At 46.8% G+C, this 21,552-nt stretch overlaps 1 protein-coding gene and 1 long non-coding RNA gene across 10 annotated transcripts in view; one reads left to right on the top strand and one right to left on the bottom strand.

The window, feature by feature from the left end:
- LOC148400041 (SH3 and multiple ankyrin repeat domains protein 2-like) overlaps positions 1-21,552 on the top strand; it is a 267,857-nt gene that overhangs the window by 210,395 nt on the left and 35,910 nt on the right. For all 9 annotated transcript variants that reach the window (XM_088371807.1, XM_088371808.1, XM_088371805.1 and 6 more), the window contains one exon: positions 5,106-5,241. In XM_088371807.1, coding sequence (XP_088227933.1) covers positions 5,106-5,241 — 136 coding nt within the window. The remainder of the gene's footprint in view (positions 1-5,105; positions 5,242-21,552) is intronic.
- On the bottom strand, positions 6,545-11,457 carry LOC148400042 (uncharacterized). The gene is made up of 3 exons (XR_015857692.1): positions 11,352-11,457; positions 6,840-6,968; positions 6,545-6,674 (listed from the first exon to the last, which is right to left on the bottom strand). It is a non-coding gene; the product is annotated as an uncharacterized LOC148400042 (long non-coding RNA).

Here is a 21,552-nt window from a genome sequence, read left to right as displayed (position 1 = left end):
AACTTTAGTCCGTTCCGATCATTTTATAGGAGATAGTTTGAGAAACGCGATTGTTTACAGAGGGCTCATTGGTTATTGGCTAGTGGATGCATGCCGCAACCCTAGTTAACCTCAGTTTGTTGCAGTATAGCTTCTATTTTATGCGCCTTTTAATCCAGTGCGCCCTATAAATGAAATAATTTCCAAAATAAAAAATTCAATGAGGGTGCGCCTTATAATCCAGTGCGCCTTTTGGTGCGAAAAATACGGTACTTAATTTCCCATCTGGTTTTGAATTTCTGTACATTGTGGAATTTCATTGCAGCTTTTGAGATCTTTTGGCTGACTTAATTTTCTCACACATTTTATATTTCAGTGATTTCATGATCAAACAGCTCTACAGGTAATCAGGCTTGGGTGTAGTCGGTGAAAAGGAACTCGCCTTTCCAAAGAAAGTGATTAGCCACAGTTTACTTCATGATTTAACAAGCGGGAGAAGTAACCTTTCACACAAGTCTGGGTAGCTTAACATGTTTCTTTCCACTAATAAATCATTTGTTTAAAAAAAAATGCATTTTATGTTTGCCTAGGTTATAGTCGTCCAATTTTTGGTGCTGAACTGTGTTGTAATTATCTTTGAAGACAGCGTGGGCAGAGATTGATTTATTGCACTTTGGCATGCCGTGAATATTGCATGTTACTAAACTTGTAGGTTGAAGGATCTTGAGACAATATAGAACCTCCCAGCGAGAATCTCTTTGGTCACGTCAGTCAGTCAGTCAGTCAGTCAGTCAGTCAGTCAGTCAGTCAGTCAGTCAGTCAGTCAGCCTGCCTGCCTGCCTGTCTGTCTGTCTGTCTGTTTGTCGAATACCACAAATATTTTAGTTGCTGTTGCCATTCTGTTTCATTTACTTTTTTATTTTTATTTTATACTTAAAAAAAACAAGCATTTTTTTATTGGAAAGACTTTATTAGAAAATAACTACATTTTTGCAAAATGTCAGTATTTTAAACTTTGACCCTTCAGATTGTCTGCAACTCCGACAAGCATACGTAAATACATTTTTTGGAGTTTAGAAGGGGGGGAAGGTCATGTAGTAGAATCAGTGTAAATAAGTGAACACCTCGTCACTGGCAAAGAAAGCTCAGCGCCGCCTGTACTTCCTGCGGAAGCTCAGGCGTGCATGTGCTCCTCAGGCTGTCCTGTCTACATTCTACCGTGGCACCATTGAGAGCGTCCTCACCAGTTGCATCGCTGTCTGGGGTGGTAACTGCACTGAACAGAACTTGAAGGCCCTGCAGCGCATAGTGAATACGGCTGGTAAGATTATTGGTGCTTCGCTCCCCTCCCTGAAGGACACTTACACCTCCCATCTCGCCCGCAAGGCAACCTCGATTGCCAGAGATGTGAGTCACCCGGCTCACTCTTTGTTTGACCTTCTTCCCTCTGGGAAGAGGTACAGGAGCCTGCGCTCCCGCACCACCAGACTCGCCAACAGCTTCTTTCCCCAGGCTGTTAGGGCCCTGAACTCGCTACCCCCTTCTGCGTAGCGTGCGGCACTGTTGCGCTATTTTCGGGGATGTCTGCTGTACGCGCACTTGCTCCTTTTTTTCTGCTCCTCTTATTTATTTATTTATTGTTGTGCTATTTATTCATTATTTATTCAGCACGCTTTTGTTCTACTTGTTTACTTGTTTGTCTGTTGTGAGCCATGTCTTGTCACCGTGGGATAGGGGGGAACGAAATTTCGGTTTCTTTGTGTGTCTTTGGCATGTGGAGAAATTGACAATAAAGCTGACTTTGACTTTGACTTTGAAGCGGCAAAGTTGGTGAACACACAAAAATTTAGGCACTGCTGAGAATTTTGTTTACGGCTGAGCAAGAATGTTGCTGCGACCCTTTTGACTTTGAGAAGAGATTAGGCACTAACATTGCAACAACAGCATTTAAGCATATGAAATGCCCACTGGCCAAAATTGTACAAATGCATTCAATTACAGAGTGAAAGGGCAATGAATTCTTAGCATGCATATTAAACTTTGGACTTCATGAGGAACAAAAAAGAACAACACTTAAAATGTTTAACAATGCAATCGGCACAAACATCTGGTAACATTTTAAATGTTTTTATGTTTTCATTGGACATACCGTATTTTCCGGACTATAAGTCGCTCCGGAGTATAAGTCGCACCAGCCATAAAATGCCCCAAAAAGTGAAAAAAAACATATATAAGTTGCTCCGGAGTATAAGTCGCATTTTGGGGGCAATTTATTCGACAAAATCCCACACCAAAAACAGTCATGAACGAGCAACAACAGGCTAAACGATAGCAACAACAGGCTAAACAATAGGTATGCTAACGTGACAAACACAAACAAAGAGCTGAGAACGGGCCTGACGTAACATATAGAGTGATTAAGGACAACTATTACATGAATAACATGTTTATAAAACCATCGGTGTCACTCCAATTCATTAAATAGCAACAACAGGCTAAACGATAGGTATGCTAACGTGACAAACACAAACAAAGAGCTGAGAACGGGCCTGACGTAACATATAGAGTGATTAAGGACAACTATTACATGAATAACATGTTTATAAAACCATCGGTGTCACTCCAATTCATTAAATCCATCGATCGTTCTTTGTCAACAATGGGTGCGCACGGCTGAGGGCGCTTGCACTTCAAAATATTCCACAGGCTCATATAACGAAAGATAAACTATATTTCAAATAACTATAATACAAGCTAATAATATTATCAAACCACCCGTGCACTTTAAATCCATTAAATCCATCGATCAAATTCCTCGTCCTTTGTCAACATCGCCGCGCGTGCGCCCTGACGTCAGCCTCGTCTTTATTCCACAGATCTACGATATAACTATATTGTAGCGTTAACAAAGTACAAGGATAGACGTGGGTTTGGTAAACGGCTCTTTATTAAACAAAACAAACTTCCAAGCGTGTGGCGGCGTGGACTTCCAGACAGACCGGGCATGCGTAATGGCCATGTCCGAGCCCCGCGCACCGTTTGCGGACAGCCACTCGGCCGAGCGCCGTCCCCCGACTCAGTAGAGTAGGACCGGGCGTGTGTAAAAGCCATAATAGTTTTTCACACCTTCTATGTCACTCCAAATCCTTAATTCCTTCAAACTCTTTGTCCTCCGTGTCACTTAGAGATGATCACCGCTAATGATGCCGGTAGTCCTTATGTAAACAACCGCGGCGCCGCGCTACTGACGTCACTTGAAATAGTAATCCATTGGTACATCACGGTTCTCCAAACTTTCTTTCTGCTGCTCGATTACTGTTTTCAGCTGCATATTTTACAACTTGAAGTTTGTAACCTGCAAAATATGAGTTTCTTTTTGGTGCCATTTTTCTTAAGCCCACCCAGTTGATGAGTCACGGCCAACGGTGAAATTTAGAGCCCCCTCATCCAGTTTCGTCTGAAAATATAATTTTTTTTGGTTGTTTTATCAAAGTCAAAGTCTGCTTTATTGTCGATTTTTTTTTTTATATACTGAGACACACAAAGAGATTGAAATTACGTTTCCACTATCCCTCGGTGAGATAGTACACATATGCATACAAGCAACACAAAAAAAAAACAAGAAGGCACAATCAATGAATAAACAAGAGTGTTGAATAAATGATAAATAAACAAATAATAATAAATAATAATAATAAATATAAGAGGAGTAAAAATGGAGCAAGTGTACATACAGCAGACAGTGGACTTGGATATGGTGCTTTAAAGTGTTAATTGCTTTATTTGATGTTTTCTCTATTTTTTATGTTTTGAATATGTTCAAGATAAAGATATAAAAGCATGTGAAGTGATCAACTATACTAAAAATAACATGGGAAGTGGTCAACTATACTTGTAAGTAAGTGATGTCTTAATGATCAAGTAAAAATTTGTGAAAAAAAAACATATATAAGTCGCTCCTGAGTATAAGTCGCCCCCCCACCCAAACTATGAAAAAAAACGCGACTTATAGTCCGGAAATTACGGTACTAAAATTTTAACTAATGTTGGTTACCATCATATTATGTGTAAATGTTGCCCATTGTCGTCCTTGAAGGGGGGGACTCCCCGATCTGTGGCCCCCGCTCAAGATTTTTTTTTTTCTCTGATGTTTTGTTTTTGTTTCTGTTTTAGTAGTTTTAGTTTTTCCTTACCTTAAAATTAAGAGAGGTCGTCAATATTGTCAAGTGTAGGCATGTGAAGCCCTTTGAGACTTTTTTTTGTGATTGAGGGCTGTATAAATACATTTGACTTGGCTTGACTTTTCATTACGATATAGCAGGAACCCAAATAAATGAAAAAACAAGTTTGGTCACCTCATATTACATAAACATAATAAATTGTTGAAGAACTCGTTTTGAAATTGGAGACCAGTAAAACTGTTTGTTCAGTTATCAGTATTAGTTATAGTTATTAATATTCAGTTATAGTATTTATTTTAAAAGGGAGATCAGTAACACAAAACACAAATGTCAACATTTTTCAAACTGAAGAAAATTTACAATTTTGGTATTTTAGCATGAAAAATCAAGTTGGTGCAAATAACGCCACATAAATTGATGTATTATAACAGATCTGGACCTCGGGCCTTGAGTTTAACACCTGTGCTACGTATGTAGTCAATACTACAAACTGTTGTTTTAAACTTAATACGAGAAAAAATGCACTCCAGTGAAAGCAACACTTGAAGTTTCAAGTGAGAAGTAATAAATGATATCGTGTCTCCTCAGCAGAAAACTCTTCATCTGTGCAACGTGCTGAATGCGCCATTTAAGGAGCAATGAACCATGGTGCAATGACAACAAGCTTTAAAAGGGAATGCAAAATACCAATGTAATTGCTGTAATTGTCAGGTTTCGGATCACAAAGAGGATGAGGATGCACGTACTAGAGACCACAACACAAACACAAAGAAGAATGGGCAGGGCTCAGGATGAAAAAATCTGACAAGTCCAGTCCATATTACATCCAAAATGATGGACGATGAATTTAGAGATTTATCACTATACACCCAGTTGATACGCATATTTATTCATTTAATTGCAACTATCACTCTGTTTCTGTTCTTGCGTGTTTGCGTGTGGTAGGTGAATCAGGAGAATGTGGTGAAGGTGGGCCACAGACAGGTGGTCAACATGATCCGCCAGGGTGGGAACCGCCTTTTGATCAAGGTGGTGACAGTGAGCCGGAATCTGGACCCCGACGACACAGCACGTAAAAAAGGTAAAATCCTGTCAAGCAGGATTGTTCCATTTCTTTTTTAAAGATAAGGAAAAAAAAGTCATCATTCTGACATATCAGGTGAATTTCTGTTCATTGTTTCAAAACATAGACTGTACAAAGTTTTTCATACAATGTATTATCAACCTGCAGTCTGTAAAAAATCAGTTCAAATCAGTCGCAATCAGTTATTATTCTATCTGGTAAACATGTAGTGCATTCTGAAATGTCAAATTCATTAAAAGTTTGTTTTTCCTCCTTAGTTTAGCCCTAATTTTGTTATGCTGTAATACTAGCGGTTTGCCAATTTGTATTCTTTATCTTAATCAGCACTCTTTGTTCCTTGTCGAAATAAACTTTTAAATCCTCAATACATATGTTGAGTATATCCCACTATGTCCTGTGGACTATATGACCGTTCGGAATGCAACAAATTCAGTCATTTGTCCATCATCACACTTTTTTTGTAATGCGTTGGATACTGGCATTTGATTGAGCCTGTAACAGTAATAAAGATCATAGCTCAAAGAGTTATAAATGTTGATGATGTCTTAGCATTTTTACTTTGAATTAGAGAATCGTTAGCCAAGGTAACACACCTGAATCTCGATTTTACACGCTTCGATACCACGCGACTTTCTGTCTAACACGGTTTGGTTATGGACCCTTTTTTTGTTGTGAATACAATTTCAAGTAGTATTTTAAATTGATGATATAAAGACCGTACGAAGCTAAATGACTAGCACGTAAACCTTAGCGCAGTGGTTCTTAACCTTGTTGGAGGTACCAAACCCCACCAGTTTCATATGCGCATTCATCGAATCCTTCTTTAGTGAAAGATAAAAGATGTTTTTCACTGGTGCACAAAATGAGCCGTGCATGAACATCACCTTGTTCAAAGAACAAAACCAACACAATGAATGAAGATTTAGGTGTATCGTATTAGCGCGTCCTCGACATTTAGGAAATGCCCTTCCTTATAAAACATTTGTAAGGCTGTTTCTGGAGGATTTTAACCTCTGCATTATTTACATCCATTTTACTTCCTCATGGACCGCTTTTTTAGTGCATTACATGGACTTTTAAGAAAGCTTCCATTTTGTGACTCCAGTTTATCAGTTTACCTCAAAAGATAACTTAAAGAAGACAATCAATAGAGTTGATTCCGTAATTAAAATGTGCTAATTGAGTGAAAAACTATTACTCAACCAAAGAATTGTAGAATGTTCTTTGATCTCCTCTGTTATCTTAACATCCTGACTGGTACTGTTGCGTTTTATTTAAGATGTCCGTCGTTGAGCAAAGAAAACAAAGATGTGGAGTAATAGTTGGTTCTTTATTTGCAAGATCTTGGGTTGCTTCACGGCAGTTAGTACAAGTGCACTTCAGCAGATGAGAACAACCACGTCAGACTCCAGATCAGAAGGTTTTATACTCTCCGCAAGCAGGAATACGGAAGGGAAGAAAAGGGAGGGGAAAAGAAGGAAAAACATATCCTCATAAGAATGTCTTGTTATCTACTGAATGTTTTGTATCAATGTGTCATGACGTTAATGAGCTCTGCCTTATGTGTAATGGAAAAGTTACCGGCCGGGTCATACCAAAGACTGTAAAAATGGGACGCATTTCCTCCCTGCTTGGTACTCAGCATCAAGAGTTGGAATTGGGGGGTTAGATCACCAAATGATTCCCGAGTGCGGCACCGCTGCTGCTCACTGCTCCCCTCTCCCCTAGGGGATGGATCAAAATCACACGGGGATGGGTTAAATGCAGAGAACAAATTTCACCACACCCAGATTTGTGTGAGACAATCATTGGGACTTTAAAGAAAGCTGTGTGTGCCGTGTCTGTTCTCTGATGGAGCAACTATGTTTGTATAAATTAATATAGAATTAATATAGAATACTTAGACATTGCTGTTGCTCCCTTTTCAGTCCCCCTTTTGACCACGACAGAGGTCAACCAAAAGGCAAGGGCAAACTAACAAAGTGTGTCATGAGCACGGGAATATTGGAACATCTGATAAGCGGCCGGTCAATCTAACTCGTGGCTCTCAATTACAGGAGTAATCAGTCCGTAATCAGTCTGTTACACAAAGAGCGGAATCAAAAAACACAACATCCATAAACCATGTAAAACGAACACAGATGATACACGTGCTTATGTCGTGGTTGGGGGAAGAGTGGTGGCTGTAGGTATGAGAGTATCAATGTCCGTGCAGGTGTCATTAAAATGTGCGTCGGAAAGTTGTACCAATTGGATGGGAGTTCGTAATTTGAGCCATATCAGTGGAGAAACGATAAAGAGAGCAAGAGCATAAATACCTAGCATTAAGAGAGTAAATGAGGGAGGACGGGGTGGGGGTTGCAAAAGGTGATACATGATCAAAAACTTCAATGTCAGCAAGAAACCGCCGTGAGGAGGAGGTCTCGCCTCAATTCTCTTCTTAAACTCGAGTGTGTGAGTGAAAAACCTGCGGCATGCTATAATGCAGGAAAAGGCTCCAACGGTCCCTTTGCCTTCATCATCATCAGTTCTCTTGCTCAGCGACGGGGTTACCGCCATGCGTAGAGCCAATCAGTTTACCGTAATTTCCAGTGTATAAGCCGCAACTTTTTTCCAAATTTTTGAACCCTGCGGCTTATAGTCAGGTGCGGCTTATATAAGATTTTTTTCGTGATTTTTGTGATGACTTGATCACTTTTACTCTTAACACTATTATATACAGTAAAAGCTACAAAACAAACTGACAAATAACTAGTTTTCAAATCAGACGAGTAAAAACTGGTCAAATATTTTTTAAAAAAGATATTAAAAGTGAAGACAATTTGCAATTCTAGTAATGACACACGAATTTGATGCACAATTTGTCTTCGTGGGCTACATAGAATGATGTGGCGGGCCGTATCTGGCCCCCGGGGCCTTGAGTTTGACACCTGTGCTCTAAACCCTTTCTCTTACTCTGCCATGTGACTCAGAGATTACACAAAGCAGTGGCGCTGTTTGGACCATCTGCATTGTATTAAAACCCAATCATCCATCCATCCATCCATCCATCCATCCATCCATCCATCCATCCATCCATCCATCTTCTTCCGCTTATCCGGGGTCGGGTCGCGGGGGCAGCAGCTTCAGGATGGACTCCCAGACTTCCCTCTCCCCAGCCACTTCATCCAGCTCATCCCGGGGGATCCCAAGGCGTTCCCAGGCCAGCTGAGAGACATAGTCTCTCCAGCGCGTCCTGGGTCGTCCCCGGGGTCTCCTACCGGTGGGACATGCCCGAAACACCTCCCCAGGGAGGCGTCCAGGAGGAATCCTGATGAGATGCCCGAGCCACCTAATCTGGCTCCTCTCAATTTGGAGGAGTAGCCACTCTACTCCGACTCGAGTGGACTCGAGTCTCTCTCGGATGACCAAGCTTCTCACCCTATCTCTAAGGGAGAGCCCGGACATCCTGCGGAGAAAACTCATTTCGGCCGCTTGTATTTGGGATCTCGTTCTTTCGGTCACGACCCATAGCTCGTGACCATAGGTGAGGGTAGAAGCGTGAATCGACCGGTAAATCAAGAGGTTTGCCTTTTGGCTCAGCTCTCTCTTTACCACGACGAACCGGTACAGAGTCCGCATTACTGCCGACGCTGCACCGATCCGCCTGTCGATCTCGCGCTCCATCCTCCCCTCACTCGTGAACAAGACCCCAAGATACTTAAGCTCCTCCACTTGTGGCAGGATCTCATCCCCGATCCGGAGAAGGCATTCCACCCTTTTCCGATCGAGGACCATGGACTCGGATTTGGAGGTGCTGACCCTCATCCCGACAGCTTCACACTCGGCTGCAAACCGCTCCAGTGAGAGCTGGAGATCACGGCCTGAAGAAGCCAACAGCACCACGGCATCTGCAAAAAGCAGAGACGCAATGCTGAGGTCCCCAAACCGGACCCCCTCAACGCCTCGGCTGCGCCTAGAAATTCTGTCCATAGAAATTATGAACAGAATTGGTGACAAAGGGCAGCCTTGGCGGAGTACAACCCTCACTGGGAACGAATTCAACTTACTGCCGGAAATGCGGACCAAACTCTGGCATCGGTGATACAGGGACCGAACCGCCTTTATCAGTTGGCTCGGTACCCCGTACTCCCGAAGCACCCTCCACATAACCTCCCGAGGGACACGGTCGAACGCCTTCTCCAAGTCCACAAAACACATGTGGACTGGTTGGGCGAACTCCCATGCACCCTCGAGGATCCTGCCGAGGGTGTAGAGCTGGTCCACTGTTCCACGGCCAAGACGAAAGCCTCCTGAATCCGAGGTTCAACCTCCCGACGGACCCTCCTCTCCAGCACCCCTGAATAGACCTTACCAGGGAGGCTGAGGAGTGTGATTCCCCTGGAATTGGAACACACCCTTCGGTCCCCCTTTTTAAAGAGGGGAACCACCACCCCAGTCTGCCAATCCAGAGGTACTGTCCCCGATGTCCACACAATGCGTGTCAGCCATGACAGCCCCACAACATCCAGAGCCCTTAAGAACTCCGGGCGGATCTCATCCACCCAAAGGGCCTTGCCACCAAGGAGTTTTTTAACTACCTCAGTGACTTCGACCCCATAGATTGGAGAGTCCGCCTCAGAGTCCCCAGGCCCTGCTTCCACAATGGAAGGCGTGTAGGTGGAATTGAGGAGGTCTTCGAAGTATTCTCCCACCGACTCACGACGTCCCGAGTCGAGGTCAGCAGCACGCCATCCCCACTGTAAACTGTGTTGACGTTGCACTGCTTCCCCCTTCTGAGAAGCTGGATGGTGGACCAGAATTTCCTCGAAGCCATCCGGAAGTCATTCTCCATGGCCTCGCCAAACTCCTCCCACGCCCGGGTTTTTGCCTCAGCAACCGCCGAAGTCGCGTTCCACTTGGCCGTCGGGTACCTGTCAGCTGCCTCCGGAGTCCCGCAGGCCAAAACGGCCCGATAGGACTCCTTCTTCAGCTTGACGGCATCCCTACCGCCGGTGTCCACCAGCGGGTTCGGGGATTGCCGCCACGACAGGCACCAACGACCTTACGGCCACAGCTCCGGTCGGCCGCCTCAACAATGGAGGCGCGGAACATGGTCCACTCGGACTCAATGTCCCCCGCCTCCCCCGGGACGTGGGAGAAGCTCTGCCGGAGGTGGGAGTTGAAGCTCTTCCTGACAGGGGATTCGGCCAGACGTTCCCAGCAGACCCTCACAGAGTGTTTGGGTCTGCCAGGTCGGACCGGCATCTTCCCCCACCATCGGAGCCAACTCACCACCAGGTGGTGATCAGTTGACAGCTCCGCCCTTCTCTTCACCCGAGTGTCCAAAACATGCGGCCGCAAATCCGATGACACGACTACAAAGTCGATCATCGAACTGCGGCCTAGGGTGTCCTGGTGCCAAGTGCACACATGGACACCCTTATGTTTGAACATAGTGTTCATTATTGAAAATCCGTGTCGAGCACAGAAGTCCAATAATAGAACACCGCTCGGGTTCAGATCGGGGGGGCCGTTCCTCCCAATCATGCCCTTCCTGGTCTCACTGTCATTGCCCACGTGAGCATTGAAGTCACCCAGTAGAACGATGGAGTCCCCCGAAGGAGCGCTCTCCAGCACTTCCTCCAGGGACTCCAAGAAGGGTGGGTACTCTGAGCTGCCGTTTGGTGCATAGACACAAACAACAGTCAGGACCCATCCCCCCACCCGAAGGCGGAGGGAGGCTACCCTCTCGTTCACCGGGGTGAACCCCAATGTGCAGGCGCCCAGCCGGGGGCAATAAGTATACCCACACCTGCTCGACGCCTCTCACCGTGGGCAACTCCAGAGTGGAAGAGAGTCCAGCCCCTCTCGAGAGGGCTTGTACCGGCACCCAAACTGTGCGTGGAGGCAAGTCCGACTATGTCTAGTCGGAATTTTTCTGCCTCGCACACCAGCTCGAGCTCCTTTCCAGCCAGAGAGGTGACATTCCATGTCCCAAGAGCCAGCTTCTGCAGCCGGGGATCAGACCGCCAAGGTCCCTGCTTTTGGCCGCCGCCCAGCTTACACTGCACCCGACCCCTTTAGCCCCTCCCACAGGTGGTGAGCCCATGGGAAGGGGGACCCACGTTTCCTTTTTGGGCTGTGCCTGGCCGGGCCCCATGGGCGAAGGCCCGGCCACCAGACGCTCGCCTTCGAGCCCCGCCTCCAGGCCTGGCTCCAGAGGGGGGCCCTGGTGACCCGCATCCGGGCAAGGGAAAACGCAATCCATTTATGTTATTCATCATAAAACCCAATCAATCAGCATTTAAATTCAGTTCTTCTGACATTTTGCTCACCAAAAACAAGTTGTAATGAATGTGAACTTTTAATGCATTTTATTCAGAAGGTTACTTTGAAACCTGAGGCTTAAATGAATGCGGCGTACTTATGGATTTTTACGGCCTCCGGCCTCCAGGGGGCGCTCTAGCAGGAAGCAAGAGCGAGACAGGCGAAGAAGAGATAATGCGCCGAAGAAGACGTGCTAGTTCGTTTACAACATTTCGCGCATCACGCAGAACGCGATCAAGACGGACATTACTGAAAGGAAGCTTTTATACACAAACTGTCATTAGTGGGGACAAAAGAAATGCATATGATGCCGCTTTTAAGCTAAAGGCAGTCGATGTTGATGACATTGTGTTGCGGCACCCTTTTCTTTATTTCATGGACCCTCATCATGGAAAATGCTAGAAGAAATGGATAAAAACGACGACGAAAGAGATACTGAGAAAGTGTGTGGCGAAGGATATCTAACGCTATTCCAATCGGAAATTGAGGAGGAAGAATTCGACGGTTTCAGTGCACAGGAGGAAGATGAAGACGATGAAACTCTTTTTTTTTACTTTTACTTTAACCAGCCCTGTTAGTGCTGTGCTACAGTGTTGCTGCTGTGTTACCGCCGCGTCTCAGTGACTTTTACCGGTATGCTTTATTTACTGAGAAAGTGTGTGGCGAAGGATATCTAACGCTCTTCCAATCGGAAATTGAGGAGGAAGACTTCAACGGTTTCAGTGAACAGGAGGAAGATGAAGACGATGAAGCTCTTTTTTTTTACTTTGACTTTAACCAGCCCTGTTAGTGCCGTGCTACCGTGTTGGTGCGGTATTACTGCCGCGTCACAGGCAGTGTTTGGAAAGAAATGTTAAGGTATGTTATTAAAACTTTAAAAAAGCTTTCTGTGTCCAGTATTTCTTTGTTAATAACTCGCGTGCTCACTTCCGTGTTGCTGCGGTACTACTGCTGCGTCACAGGCAATGTTTAGAAAGACATGTTAAAGCATGTTATTCAAACTTCAAAAAGGCTTTCTGTGTACTGTCTTTCTTTGTAAAAAAAACTCGTGTGCACGTGCGGCTTATAGTCCGGTGCGGCTTATGTAAGAAAAAAAACTAAAATATCCCTGAATTTTAGCTGGTGCGGCTTATACACCGGTGCGGCTTACACACCGGAAATTACGGTAGTTAGTCTTCGCCAGTTGGTTTGGTCCAGTGCTAGGGGCTCAGCTTCAGCTAGCGACAGGCCCAGGTGATGTAGGTCCATGATGACGGCATCGATCCATCGAGTGCACTGATTCCAGCCGGCAATTTTTGGTTGGAAATTGAGGATAGTGTGATTCGGGTGTTCAGGGGGGAGTTTTTTGACACGGCCATACCAGCGCAGCCGACGTTGTGCTGCCAGGTGGGATGCTGGGGGCTGTTGGGTGCGTTCCCGCAGCAAAGAGTTGGGGACTTTATCTGTCCATTTTATCCCCTCTATAGTGCACAGTGCTTTGGTGTCAAAGCCATCGATTCTGGCAGCCTGGGTCTTATTGAGAGGCCAGGTTTCTGCTCTGTAAAGGAGAATGGACAAGTCTGAGGAGTTATATATCCTTAGTTTGGTCTCTCTTGATGTAGAGTGATGTCTCCACAGTGGTTTCCAGAGTGTTTTCATGGTAGTGGCTGCCAGAGCACGTCTCCGATTTATTTCTGGTAGCATGTTGCCGTTGCTGGTGATTATGGAGCAATGTAGGTAAAGAATGTTACAAAATGGACCTCTTCTCCATTGATATGCAGTGGCAGAAGGGATGGGCCTCCTGTGTGCATCAGTTTCGTTTTGGGCCAGCTGACCTTCAGACCCAGCTTGTTGGTTTCCTCTTGGTAGATTTCCAAGGCTTCTTTCAACTGATCAGGGTTGGAGCAAAATAGCGTGGTTTCATCTGCGTATTCCACATCAGTGAGGCTATAACTGCCTAGTTTAACCCCTGGAATACGCGCACATATCCATTCTATCAAATGGTCAATGATACAGTTAAAAAGGTCTGGTACAGCTACACATCCCTGTCTCACACTGCTGTTGATTGAGAACCAGGTGGAGTTGGTACCGTTGACACGCACACAGCTTTCGGCATCACTGTAGAGCTTTTGAAAGAGGGTGGTAATTTTTCTTGGTGCTCCGAGGATGGTGAGAATCTTCCAGAGGGAGGTGTGGTCCACAGTGTTAAAAGCCGCCTTGAGATCAAGAAAGGCAATATAGAGGTGTCTGTCTTGGCGGAACTCGTGTACCTTCTCTATGATGAGGCGGAGGGCAGAGATTTGGTCTGTTGCAGAGCGGTTTGGCATGAAGCCCGCCTGTTGGGGGCGTCTTTTGCTTCTACTGGCCGGGAGGACCCGGGTGAGAAGTATGTGGGTGAAGATCTTTCCTGGGATAGAGAGACGTGTAATGCCTCTGTAGTTGTTCCAGACCATTTTACCACCCTTATGTTTCCAGAAAGGGAGAATGATGCCTCTGGTCCAGTCTTCTGGGGGGTGCTCGGTAATCCAGACATGATTGTAGATATGGGTGAGCCAGTCAATGATGTTGTCACCACCCGCTTTCATCATTTCCGCTGTGATGTTACAGATACCTGGGGCTCTGTCATTTCGAAGAGTAGCCAGGGCTTGCGAGACTTCTTCTTTTGTGATGGAGTCTGTGCTGCAGTTGTAATTTGCACTGGCATTTACGGATGATATGGTGAGAGCGTGGTCCGTTTAGGGTGAGGGATGATGCAACAGGTCGCTGAAATGCTCCTTCCAGTGCTGATACAGTCGACCTCGGAGTTTAGTATGTTGCCCTGCGCGTCCTTTACCAGGACTGCCTTCTGTTGGGGGCCTGTTTTTACTCGCCTCAGGGTCCAATGCACTTGGGTGAAGTTATTGTTTTCTACATCAGACTCCAGGCATTCTGCTTCTCTTGCCAGAATTTCTCCCTGTCTGCTTGTATTGCTGTGTTCCGTATACTATTCAGGCGACGATATTCTGTCATATCGCCCCTGAGACGTGCAGCTCTGCGCAGTACTATGATTTCTAGTGTTGTTGGCGATATCCAGGGACGCCTAGGTGTATGGTGGCTACGTCAGATGGACTCTGCGGTTGCTTGGTTTATTGTAGACACGAAAAGGTCCCAGTTGGTAAGTTCTTTCTTGGCCAGGGTCTTATACGGGTAAACACTGAGGTGATGGTTGGGTCTTGAAGATGGGAAGATCTCAGTCGAGGTGTTATCTGTGATGATGGGATGGCCTTTAATTTCAGCCTCAGTCTCAGCTGGGCTACCAGTAAGCGGTGGTCTGTGTTGCCGAGCTGGGCCCCACGATACACACGGCAGTTGGTAACACTGGATTTCCAGCGACTGGAGATGAGTATATGATCTAGGGCCTTATGGGTTTTGCCATCATTGCTGTACCATGTCCATGTGTATATATTCTTCCTGGGGAACCATGTATCCACGATAGATAGACCTCCAGCATTGCATAGATGCTGGAGGCGGACTCCGTTGTTGTTGGTGATGGGATCTGGGGATTCTGAGCCAATGACGTTTTTGTTCTGCGGGTCTCTTGAGGTGGAGGAGACAGTGGCGTTAAAATCTGCTAGCACAATAATGATGTTATGTGGGGGTATCTGCTGGATGACCTGATGTAGTTGATCAAAGAAGGTGTTAGGGTTTTCCAGGTTATCTTTATCATAGGATTATGTTGGAATGCAACAGGTAATAAATACCTTACCTTGTCCTCCTTATCACAAGATCGTAAAACATTCCCTGAGATGTTTAGGCTAGAGGACAAGGGCTTTCTATTCAGCCCACTCATACCCTCACTCTGTTTTCTCTTAATAAATATCCTCTTGCAGGAAGGAGAGTTCAGAGCTCTATTCGAACATCGCTGCACGCACAGCGACGAATGGACTCTCCACCTGCAGGTGTCCAAAAGGACTTACTTGTCTCCCGTGTGGTTCTTGCAAAATAAGTTGGAGTGAGCAAATCTCTAACAGAAGGCATTCTTTGCCCGGTCGTCTGCGACCTCTGTTGGTGCGTAGGTGACAACGACTGACATCCTGCCGTGTTGGTGTTGGAAACAGTCAGTTAGTAGTCGTTCTCTGACTGGGGTCCATCCAATAAGGGATTTCCTAACCTGACACGGCATTGCTAGGGCGACGCCATATGTAGCTGTGGTCACCCTCTTTTTTCTCACCGCTATCGCACCAGCGTGATTCACCGAGTCCCGTGATGGAGGTGTTGTATCAAGACAGTTCACGAGATAGAAGAGTGGCGTGACCTGTTCGTCGAAGTGTTTGCACATTCCATGTGGCAACACGGAAGGGATGTTGGAGATTGATAGATTGTAGGTCAGGGACGGGCGGGGGTCGATACCTTGGGTCAGTCCAGCTATTTCTGATTGGTTTCGTAACAAAAGGGGTTTTCTCTGGAGTAGGTTCCCCTTTGCCTTAGGCGACCAAAATGTTATCAATAACATCAGTCTGAGATAACACTTGCTCGTAGTTCAGCCGTTGGGGGCTTGGCACGCCCACTGGTGGAGGGTAAGCACAGTTCTAACCCCCTTTGCAGCTCTGCTCCGTCCGGAAGGAACCTGAAAACATCTGCTGTGCAGTCTTTGTCTTCAGTGGCTCAGGGTAGACTACCTGGCCACCAAGGGGAAGAGGATTATTCTGCCTCTTTTTCAATTGGGAGTGGGAATGCTGTCGATGGCAGAACTGGATCTTTGCAAGAATCCTTCACAGGGGCACACTGGGATAGATGATACCATGTGTCTCCTTTGCCGGTCAGCCGGACAGCATGCGATGTGCGCTCCACCACTGCAAAGGGTCCAGTCCACCGAGGCTCTGTCCACTTTCTCTGCAGGACTTTCAGCCAGATAGTTGGGGTGATTTGGATCTCGGCGGCCCCATTTGGGTCCGCTGCAGTGTGCTCAGCAAACCACCATCCGGATCAGCAACTGGAAGGGCCAAAATTGGTCTAGGAAAACAGCGACCTTTCTGCAACTCAAAAGGGATGTGCCCAGTTCGGGCATTAACAGACATATGCACACACATCAATGCGAGAGGGAGTGCTTGAACCCAATTCAAATTCAGTGTATCTTTCAGTTATCTATGTCTCATGTTCAATTCAATTCATGTTCAAATCATTCCACATTTTCTCAAAATGGTTCAACTGCTCAATTCCTTTTAATATTCATATTTTCAAAGTCAAAGTCAAAGTCAGCTTTATTGTCAATTTCTCCACATGCCAAAGACACACAAAGAAACCGAAATTTCGTTCCCCCCTATCCCACGGTGACAAGACATGGCTCACAACAGACAAACAAGTAAACAAGTACAACAAAAGCGTGCTGAATAAATAATGAATAAATAACACAACAATAAATAAATAAATAAGAGGAGCAGAAAAAAAAGGAGCAAGTGCGCATACAGCAGACATTCCCGAAAATAGCGCAACAGTGCTGCACGCTACGCAGAAGGGGGTAGCGAGTTCAGGGCCCTAACAGCCTGGAGAAAGAAGCTGTTGGCGAGTCTGGTGGTGCGGGAGCGCAGGCTCCTGTACCTCTTCCCAGAGGGCAGAAGGTCAAACAAAGAGTGAGCCGGGTGACTCACATCACTGGCAATCGAGGTTGCCTTGCGGGCGAGATGGGAGGTGTAAATGTCCTTCAGGGAGGGGAGCGAAGCACCAATAATCTTACTAGCCGTATTCACTATGCGCTGCAGGGCCTTCAAGTTCTGTTCAGTGCAGTTACCACCCCAGACAGCGATGCAACTGGTGAGGACGCTCTCAATGGTGCCACGGTAGAATGTAGACAGGACTGCCTGAGGAGCACATGCACGCCTGAGCTTCCGCAGGAAGTACAGGCGGCGCTGAGCTTTTTTGCCAGTGACGAGGTGTTTGCGGACCAGGAGAGGTCCTCACTGATGTACACCCCCAGGAACTTGGTGCAGCTCACCCTCTCCACCACAGCACCGTCGATGATCAGCGGCAGGTGTGTTGTGTGACCCTTCCGGAAGTCAACAATGATTTCCTTGGTCTTATTGACGTTCAGCAGGGGGTTGTTGTCCCTGCACCACGTGGTCAGAAGGTCAACTTCCGACCTGTACCGAGTCTCGTCGCCCTTCGTGATGAGACCCACCAGAGTCGTGTCGTCAGCAAACTTCACTATGCGGTTGTCGCTGTAGGTCGCAGAGCAGTCATGCGTCAGCAGGGTGAAGAGCAATGGACTGAGCACGCAGCCCTGGGGGGCCCCCGTGCTCAGCGTGATGCTGGCGGAGATTTTGTCGCCAACACGCACCACCTGAGGCCTCTGACAGAGGAAGTCCAGTAGCCAGTTGCAGAGGGAGGTACTGAGGCCCAGTTCGTCGAGTTTGGAGATGAGTCGCTGCGGCACAATGGTGTTGAAGGCAGAGCTGAAGTCCACAAACAGCAACCTCACATATGAGTCCTTTCTCTCCAGGTGGGTGAGGGCCGAGTGGAGGGCAGAGCAGATGGCATCCTCAGAGGACCGCTTGGCACGGTACGCAAACTGGAAAGGGTCAATGGTGGGGGGGAGAACGGACTTGATGTGCTCCATGACCAGCCGCTCCAAGCACTTCATGATGATGGGCGTCAGTGCCACAGGGCGGTAGTCATTGAAGCAGGACGGTGCAGGTTTCTTCGGCACAGGAACGATGGTGGCAGCCTTGAAACACGAGGGGACGATGGCCTGCTGCAGGGAAACGTTAAAGATGTCCGTGAAGACACCCGACAGCTCCCCAGCGCAGTCCTTCAGCGCTCGACCCGGGATGTTGTCAGGGCCCGCCGCCTTACGGGTGTCAATAGCGGCAAGCGCCCTCCTCACACCGTCGGCAGAGAGGCGCAGGGGCTGCTCGTGTGGGGGGGAGCGGTCTTCAGCGGGCAAGTGCTGTTCTGGGCGTCGAAGCGAGCAAAGAAGTGGTTCAGATCGTTCAGCAGACGGACGTCGCCCTCACAGCTCCTCGGCGCGGGCTTGTAGTCCGTGATGGTCTGAATGCCCCGCCAAAGGCTACGTGCGTCCTTGCTGTCCTTGAAGTGGGTGGAGACCTTGCACGAGAACGCCTTCTTCGCTTCTTTGATGCCCCGGGACAGGTTGGCCCTCGCTGACCTCAAGCCAGCCTCATCCCCCGCTCTGAAAGCCTTGTCCCTGGCCCTCAACAGTCTGAGGACAGCCCCCGTCAGCCACGGCTTCCAGTTCGCGCGAGTGACGACGGATTTCGAGCAAGTCACATCATCGATGCACTTCGTGATGTAAGAGGTAACAGTGTCAGTATACTCCTCTATGTCCATCCAATCGTTGTAGGTGGCTGCCTGCTTAAACAAGTCCCAGTCAGTGGTGTCGAAGCAGTCACGAAGTGCATCGGAGGCACCCTCAGGCCACACTCGAACCTGCCTCCGAACCGGCCTGGATGCCTTTACCAATTGTCTGTATGCGGGCAAAAGCAAAACGGTGAGATGGTCAGAAAGCCCAAGATGGGGGAGGGGGGTGGCTTTGAAAGCTCCCTTTTGCGCCGAGTAGACAAGGTCCAGGAAGCTGTCACCACGTGTCGGAAAAGGAACATGCTGGTGAAGCCTCGGGAAAACAGACTTCAGGTTGGCATGATTGATGTCTCCAGCGAAGATGGTGAAACCGTCAGGGTGCGCTGTTTGCTGTTCACTGACAGCCTGGTACAGTTCACCAAGCGCCGCGATCCTGTCTCCTTCGATGTTGGAAGGCGGGATGTATACCGCGACTAGCAGAATCGCGGTAAATTCCCTCTGCAGATAAAAAGGACGGCACTTAATGATCACAAACTCCACAAGCGGCGAGCAGTGCTTACATACCACCACAGAGTCCCGGCACCATTCTTCTCGGATGTAGACGCATATTCCACCTCCTCGCGACTTTCCCCCTCGTACAATGGCACGGTCCGCCCGATAGCACGCTAGCCGCTCCAGATGCACTGCAGAGTCCGGAATGTTGTCACTCAACCAGGTCTCGGTGAACACGAGCACACAGCAGTTCCGCACCGTCCGGTTCGTAGACCTCAGCAGGCGAATGTAATCCATTTTGTTGTCCAGCGATCGAACATTCGCCAGAAGAATGGAGGGCACCGCCGGTCGCGCTGGGTTGGCCGCCAGCCTGGCCCGGACGCCTCCGCGCTTGCCCCTCTTCTGCCTCCTCGCACACCGTTTCCGACGGCTCCCAACCGGGGGAGGAATAGCGGGTGAGGTCAGCGATGTTTCAGGACGTAGCAGTCCGAGCGCCTTTAAAGTCGACGCTTCAAAATCCAGAACGCCGAAAAACCCACTTCTGCCGATGTCAAGCAGAACCTGCCTGCTGTACTTGTAGCGCGGACGAGACGAACACACAAGACTGTCGGACGAACACTCATTAGACGAACAAATCACCGTACTGACGGGACAGAGAGTGGCCGCTGCGTGTGCACGCGCCGCCATCTTGAATCAATTTAATAATAGACCTTCACACATATGTTATTTTACACCATTCACTTTCTTCTTCTTCTTCTTCTTCTTCTTCTATTTTATTCTCCTCACTTTTCTGTCCTTCTACTACTTCACATAATTCAACCGATTCACTCCATTCCACTTTTGAGGTATTCCAAATATTCACGAGATGAGGGCTTCCATTTTTCTCGTTCCGAAAATTTTCCGTTTTTGCAAAATTCACAAATTTACGACAAATTTTTCCCTATTCATTCTTAACGGCACATTCAACATTTCACATTTACGTCGTTCCAGTTTGAAATTCACATCATTCAGTACATTCAAATAACATTTGGAAATACCCTCGACATCCCCAAAATTGCCAAATTTCACGTTTTCACGTTTAAAATTTCCGCAAAAGTTCACAAAACTTCACAAATTTTCGGTTTTCACCTCTAATTTCTACATTTTTCAAATAATTCAACTCATTCCAATATCATTCTGCAGCATTCCCCCAGACGTTATTCAGTTTCTTCACCTTCACACGCAATTTCTCCAGAAATTGCATTATCTAGTTTTTATTATTCTTTTATCAAACATATTCCCTATTCCTTGGAATTGGTCTATTTATCTCCTACATTAAATGACCTTCTAAATATTTGTTGCTTAACTTGTAGCTGTATGGTTCATCACCGTTAGCTGTTCGTCTTATAAAAAAAAGTTAAACCTTATCATCCCTAAATTGTTACCACGCAATGTATCCATTCCATGTTGTTGCCTCTCGTTCACTCCCTTCCTTTTGAGATCCTTCTGCTCCTTCCATCACTGTATGTTGAATTCTTACATGCCCTGTTGAGGCTTCAAAAACAAGTACATTTGAAAAAACATTGAATCTCATAATTTACAAATTGATTCTACTTACTCATTTACACTCACTCTCCCCCCCCTTTGACACATTCACACAATGTGTTAAATTGTGTCATCGGGGATCAAAAGGGACTAACAAAGTGTGCCGGCACAGTATCATACTGATCGTAGCTGGACCAGCTGACCCAGTCGTGTCTGGTCATGGGACTGAAACATACCTTCCCCATTGAACCATTTTGTCGTCAATGGTGCCCCTGATCAATCATCAAATCCTAGGCATTCCAATCTGACCTATACTTTCAAGTAAGAGGAATTTTATCCTCTATCGCAAACCTGGGCAAATTACGGCCCGCGGGCCACATCCGGCCCTTTGTGCGTCCCTGTCCGGCCCGCATGAGGCCAATCGTAATTTATAAAAAAAATAAAATGAAATAGTGTCGTGCGTACAATACAACTGCTTTTATTTTGAAAGGCGTCGCACTTCCGTGTAGCGTACGTGTATGTGAGCTGTGCGTGAATGTGAACAGTGCGAAGTAATGCTGCCCGAGAAACGTGTGCTGACCCTTAGAAAAGAAAAGTTGACAAGGAGCGCCGTGTTTTCAACAAGACATGGACTGCCAAGTATTTCTTTACAGAAAATGGTAAAATGGTAAAAGGTAAAGCCATGTGCCTGATTTGTGGTACACAGGTCGC

The sequence above is a fragment of the Syngnathus floridae genome, chromosome 3 (assembly GCF_059516105.1).
Source record: "Syngnathus floridae isolate MCC-2025c chromosome 3, RoL_Sflo_1.0, whole genome shotgun sequence".
Classification (NCBI taxonomy): Eukaryota; Metazoa; Chordata; class Actinopteri; order Syngnathiformes; family Syngnathidae; genus Syngnathus; species Syngnathus floridae.
The sequence above is the reverse complement of the archived record's forward strand: the minus strand, read 5'-3'. Positions and strand labels throughout refer to the sequence as shown.